Source organism: Lathyrus oleraceus, chromosome 5 (assembly GCF_024323335.1).
Source record: "Lathyrus oleraceus cultivar Zhongwan6 chromosome 5, CAAS_Psat_ZW6_1.0, whole genome shotgun sequence".
NCBI classification, from domain to species: Eukaryota; Viridiplantae; Streptophyta; class Magnoliopsida; order Fabales; family Fabaceae; genus Lathyrus; species Lathyrus oleraceus.
Genome location: NC_066583.1, coordinates 423,001,105 through 423,007,232, shown reverse-complemented (window position 1 = coordinate 423,007,232; position 6,128 = coordinate 423,001,105). Strand labels below are relative to the sequence as shown.

The 6,128-nt window shown below is 37.8% G+C and overlaps 2 protein-coding genes across 2 annotated transcripts; both read left to right on the top strand.

The window, feature by feature from the left end:
- Window positions 1-361: 361 nt before the first annotated feature.
- Window positions 362-2,162, top strand: LOC127081120 (DEAD-box ATP-dependent RNA helicase 52C). Its single transcript, XM_051021404.1, has 6 exons — window positions 362-736; window positions 875-958; window positions 1,032-1,274; window positions 1,443-1,601; window positions 1,697-1,810; window positions 2,022-2,162. The coding sequence occupies exons 1-6, from the start codon at window positions 362-364 to the stop codon at window positions 2,160-2,162; spliced, it is 1,116 nt and encodes a 371-aa protein (XP_050877361.1).
- Window positions 2,163-4,577: 2,415 nt separating this feature from the next.
- Window positions 4,578-5,438, top strand: LOC127081119 (acyl-CoA-binding domain-containing protein 1). The gene is made up of 3 exons (XM_051021403.1): window positions 4,578-4,737; window positions 5,038-5,100; window positions 5,250-5,438. The coding sequence occupies exons 1-3, from the start codon at window positions 4,578-4,580 to the stop codon at window positions 5,327-5,329; spliced, it is 303 nt and encodes a 100-aa protein (XP_050877360.1). The 3' UTR covers window positions 5,330-5,438.
- Window positions 5,439-6,128: the final 690 nt, after the last annotated feature.

Sequence of the window (6,128 nt, the reverse complement as noted above, 5' to 3'; positions counted from 1 at the left end):
ATAAAACACGGAAACTGTTGCAAAAAAATAATGAAAGCGCTGTCTAAGGGGGGGTCTTAGACAGCGCTTTTTAAAAGCGCTGTCTAAGACCCCCCCTTAGACAGCGCTTTTAGAAAGCGCTTTTAAATATATACCTTAGTCAGCGCTTTTGATAAAGCGCTGTCTAAAGTCTTTAAATTAAAAAAAAATTAAAACCAAAAGCGCTGTCTAGGGGGTATAGAAAGCGCTTTTGGAAAGCGCTGTCTAAGGCATACTAACCTAAAACAGTTTTTTTTCCTTCTCACTATGGCATGGTCTGATTCAACTACTCACAAACAATCTCGTCCCTCTCAACCCCTCTACGTTCCTCAATTCCGTTCCAATGCTCCTCCTCCCTACAACAACCGAACCCATTTTCCTCCGTCCGAGGATTCATCATCTTTCAATCGCTCCACTCACAGACCACGTGGCCGAGGCGGTTACGGTTATGGTCCTCCACGTCATTTCCCTCGACCCGAACAACAACAACCGCCGCGGAACTTCAACTACAACCACGATCCTCCTCATCGGAACAATCGCCCTCCGGTTGAGCCCCGCATTGAGCCAGAAAACGGCGTTGTTTTGTTTTCCGATTATATCTGGGATTATGAAAGATCGTTTAGGTTCTGGGTTGTCGGCTATGCCACATGGCGGTGGTTCCGATGTTGCGTACCCCACTGCACTCATCTTGTCTCCAACTAGGGAGTTATCATGCCAGGTTTTGTTTTTGTTGTTTTACTTTTCTATTTTAATTTTTTATTCTTTAAATACATATTTTGTTTAGTTCAAAGTAGAAAACAACAACATAGTTTGAGTCTAATTTTTGTTTTTTTATATGCTCAAAACTATTGGTTAGATACATGCTGAAGCAAACAAGTTTGCTTATCAAACAGGAGTGAAGATTGCGGTTGCTTACGGGGGTGCTCCTATTGGTCAACAGGTTTTTGTTTTGTTTGTTGGTTTGTGAGGTTTTATAGTATGGATTCAAATTCATTGTTTGTGACTGTAAACAGCTACGTGTTTTGGAGAGAGGTGTTGATATTTTGGTTGCAACTCCTGGGCGTTTGGTGGATATGATTGAAAGAGAAAGGGTTTCTTTGAAGAAGATTAAGTATCTTGCTTTGGATGAGGCTGATCGGATGCTGGACATGGGTTTTGAGCATCAGATTCGCAACATTGTTCAGCAGATGAACATGCCTGCTCCGGGAGCTAGACAGACTTTGCTTTTCAGTGCCACCTTTCCTGATAATATACAGGTTGGTTAACTTTAATCCCTGTGATATAGTTTTTTAGTTACTGTTTTTGATGATGTTCTTGATGCTTTGAGAATTGTTTACTGTTTAATTGATGTGTCTTTGTAATGTTATATTCAATTGGTTTGTGTATTGTATAACGATTTCATGCTTTGTTGTTGTGAACTGCAGAAGCTTGCATCTGATTTTTTGTCAAACTATGTGTTCCTGGCTGTTGGAAGGGTTGGTTCAAGCACTGAATTGATTGTACAGAAAATTGAATCGGTTCAGGATATGGAGAAAAGGAATCGTCTTGTGGATCTTCTCCGACGCAATGTAGTCAATGGGAAGGTAATATTGCAATGTAAATCTACAATTATTGTTGCTTCTGTACCAGCTGTTTTTGATATACTTTGTGTTTGATAATATTTTTTTATGAAATGCAGCTTGCTTTATCTCTTATATTTGTTGAAACAAAGAAAGGAGCAGATGCTTTAGAAAGTTGGCTATGCAGAAGTGGTTTTCCAGCTATTGCAATACATGGTGACAAGGTTCAAATGGTTAATAGCTTTTGTTCTTTACTTTATTTCCTCTGTATTCTTTTACTGAATTCAATGTTAGTCGTCTATCTTATGTTGTATTAGCTACTGTTACAGTGCCTTATGCTTTATTTGTTTCTGTATTTGTGGTCCCTCGTGCAATCAATTCCAACATTTTGATCATAGAATCCAAAATAAAACTTGAAGTAGCTACTCTTAGTTATACTCTTAGTTATACTTGAAAGTAGCTACTGTTGCAGTGACAAAACAAGAATGCACGTCGGACCACGTCTTACCAATTGAAAATTCTGCGGATGGAAGCATCCATCGCAATTATGATACATTATGTTTCCTATTCAAACACGCTGAATAATAGATATGCTTTAAAATCTGCAATGACTTTTGTTTAATACAATTTATCAGATTGCATCAAACGTATTTTCAATGGAATCTATTGGCTTATCTAAACAATGCCGTCATTTATGATTTGTGCAGACTCCTGATACTGCAAACTGTATCTCTAGAATATGCTTACATATTGACTATGAATAACCGAACTTTTCATATGCAGGCTCTTGCTCAATGTAGGATGGTGCTGAACGATTTAGGTGTTGATAAAGTTCGTGACCAGGATACTGCCGTTGCTGCTAAGGTATATTAAGAATTTTCTCTGTGTGAAAGTACATATGGACTAGTTTGTAGAGTGGCGCGTCATAACTATTGAGATTTTGTTGACAGACAGTGGCCATAAATTGTGTAAGACACACCGGAGCCATTGCAAGTTCCCGAGCTGCAGAAATATACGGCCTGGACATTCTTGCTGAAGGAATTCAGGTAATAACGTTTTGGAAGATTGAGCTGCTAAACCATATCTGAGTTTGCTGGTCTAAGTCAAGATTAAAGTTGAGGTGTTTTTTGCTATCTTTATAGGTTTGCTATAGCCCAACTTGGATGGATTGCTGGTCCATCAATGATGCTGCTTTTCGCTTTTATTATTTACTACACTTCTACTCTTCTATCAGTTGGTTATCGAACGGGTGACCAACTTAACGGCAAAAGAAATTATACTTACACACAAGCTGTTAGAGCATATCTTGGTGGCTATAAGGTCAAACTTTGTGGAATTGTTCTTATGCTGCGCCAAAGGCATATAGTGAACCGTTTGCAAAATTCAACCGTATCCGGTAAAAATGAACTCTCATATGCAAAGCAGGTAGGTTTCTTTCGACCAATAATTGGCGGATCTGTTACTTACAATGATCAACCATATTCCAAGTTCTTAAAAAGCAGGTAGGTTTCTTTTGACGATTTTCTATGCAACACTGCTTCTGAATGTTAATATACTGACAAGTGAAGAATGATGTTATGTTTCCTCACCTAACTGTAAAAGAAACATTGACATATGCAGCTTGTTCACATATGGTATCTATGAGCTAGGCTTGGAGAGGTACATTCATGCTTCCACTAGAGTCTCAATTAGTCATAATCAATGTCATGCTCGAAAACAACATAATAGAGTTTAATATACTGACAAATATGTTTGTATTCTTAATTGTATGAGAACATGTGTCAAGGAGTGTCTGGTGGAGAGAGGAAAGAGTTTGTATTGGCAATGAGATCATAATCAATCCTTCTCTTCTATTAGTTTGGATTCTACATCAGCCTTGGGGATTGTTCAAATGCTACATGACATAGCTGTGGTTTGCATCTATCAGTTTAAGGGCAGAGTTGTTAATGTTGGTTTCAAGCGCCTGGAGAAGAGTCTAAGGTATATTATCATGTTTTTTTATTGAACTGCACAATATTTACCATTTTTTTATTAAAACTATATACAACTAACTAACTAGGACTAGGGGGACCAAGCCAGAGTAGTTGTAGATACTATGAGCAGATTGAGTAGGGCTTCAATGTTACTCACCTAATTTTTTCATGTGATAGTGAATCATTAATGTGTAAGGATGCAGAATATTCACTTGATAAGTCGCACTCATTTGGATATTCTCTTTTGTTGCTTCCATTTGGTTGAGTTACATTAGATGATTATGGTATATAACAAGTTTAAATAATTATGATATTTTCTTAAAAGAGATATAATTCATTGTTAAAGAAAGAAATCTCCATTGTTATGAAGTATTGTTGGCTTTGAGTTTTTTTTATGAACTTCCAAACTTTTAGAGTATAGGAACTATACTCTTCAATTGAGTAGAAAGAGTTTGTCCCCCTAGTATTTCTCAAGGAATCATTAAAGTATTGTCTTGTCTTTAATGATTGCTCCTTTCTTTTGGTTTCTAACTGGAGAGAATTTTGAGGTTTCGAATGCGATTAATTCGAGTACCGGGAGTTTGTTTGAGATGAATGCGTTTCTTGCGGTTTCTTTGTCTTGTGTGTTTGGTTTGCTTATCAGTTTCTTTGGATTTGCTGCGAGAAAAGCGGTTTCGGCTACTGCTTTTACGGTTACTGGGGTTGTGAATAAGTTTCTCACGGTGGCTATTAATGTGACGATTTGGGATAAGCATGCTAGTCCTGCTGGTCTGGTTTGTTTGCTTTTTACTATAATTGGGGGAGTTCTTTATCAGCAATCGGTTACTGGGAATTGTTCAATGCTATCAGTATGAAAAAACCCTGTTATTCAAATGATGTGATTCAAACTGTTTGCTGAATTTTATGCAGGAATGTTAAATCTGATCTCTGTACTGAACATGAACATAACATGTAATGTTTTTCATTTTCATAGAAATAGTATCAAAATTCTGCATGTGCTTGATATTATGCTTATAAGTATAAGTAAATGATTACTTCAAGCATTACACACTTGGTTAATGTGATGCAGGAGGATTTTGAGGAGCATGCTGCGAAAGTCAAGACTCTAAAAGAGAGTCCATCAAATGAAAACTTGCTTATCCTTTATGGATTGTACAAGCAAGCCACTCTTGGACCTGTTACCACCGGTGAGTTTTCTTTTATTTAAGAAGTCATTTTCAAATCGATATTTCCACTTTTGAATCCTCACTGTCACCTTCCTGCAATAACGAGTGGAGGGTTAGGGCCGACACAAGCTTAAGGCCGAACAAACCGTTATAAGTTGAAAACAACTTATGGACATGTCATAAGCTATTTCTATAAGATCTTCTAAACAGTTTCGCTAATGTTTATGTCGGTAGATAAACTCAAGTAGGCTAATACAGAAATGCGCTAGGCAATAAGGCTTATGGATTATGATTGTTCATGATTTTGTGTATGATTTACAGCTCGTCCTGGGATTTTCAGCCAGAAAGACAGAGCTAAATGGGATGCATGGAAGGCTGTTGAAGGTAGAAAAAGTTATAAGTTTCGGTTTTTAGTGTGAATATTTTGTTATGGTGCTTTTGTGCTATGAAATACCGACACAAACACGACACTAAGACATCGTCAATCTATAGTTTCAATGCAACAGTCAAAATTATATTTATTTATTTTGCAGGAAAATCCAAGGATGAAGCAATGAGTGATTACATCACTAAGGTGAAACAGCTGCTCGAAGAAGCTGGTCTTTCTGCTTAACAACATTGTCATGTCTAGCTTTCTAGTTCTATGCTAAAAGTTTCTATGTATTTTGAAAATAAAACAGTTGCAGTGTTTGATGTTTGATCTAAAACTTTTAATATATAAACTTAATTGTTCTGTATTGAATTACATGTGTTACAATGAGGTCAGGTAACTTCATCACAACTACTGAAAATGTCTGTTGACAGATGCAGTGGCTAGAAAGCGCTGTCTAAGGGGGGATTAGAGAGCGCTTTTGGCAAAAGCGCTGTCTAAGGGGGGGGGGGGGGGGGGGGGCTTAGACAGCGCTTTTTGAAAAGCGCTGTCTAAGGTATACCTAAAAAAATTAAAATAGGAGGGTCTTAGACAGCGCTTTTGGCCAAAGCGCTGTCTAAGGTGGGGGGCTTAGACAGCGCTTTTTGAAAAGCGCTGTCTAAGGTATACCTAAAAAAATTAAAATAGGAGGGTCTTAGACAGCGCTTTTGGCCAAAGCGCTGTCTAAGGGGGGGGGCTTAGACAGCGCTTTTAATATTCAAAAAAGCGCTGTCTAAACCTTTAGCAGCGGAGGTTTAGACAGCGCTTTAAAGCGCTGTCTAAGGCTAAAAAAAGCGCTGTCTAAGGTCTTGTTTGGCGTAGTGCGTGTTGCTGCATAAGCCAAACCCTCATACTGTTTCCAGAAATCCAGCTCATATGTTTTGGTTGCTGTGTGTTATATGTTGTATAAGCATCATGAGTGTATTATCATGTGGTGTCCATGTTGTTGTTTGAGTTTTATTTGTTAATGAACATGAAGATAATGCCTGCTGCTGTTATAATG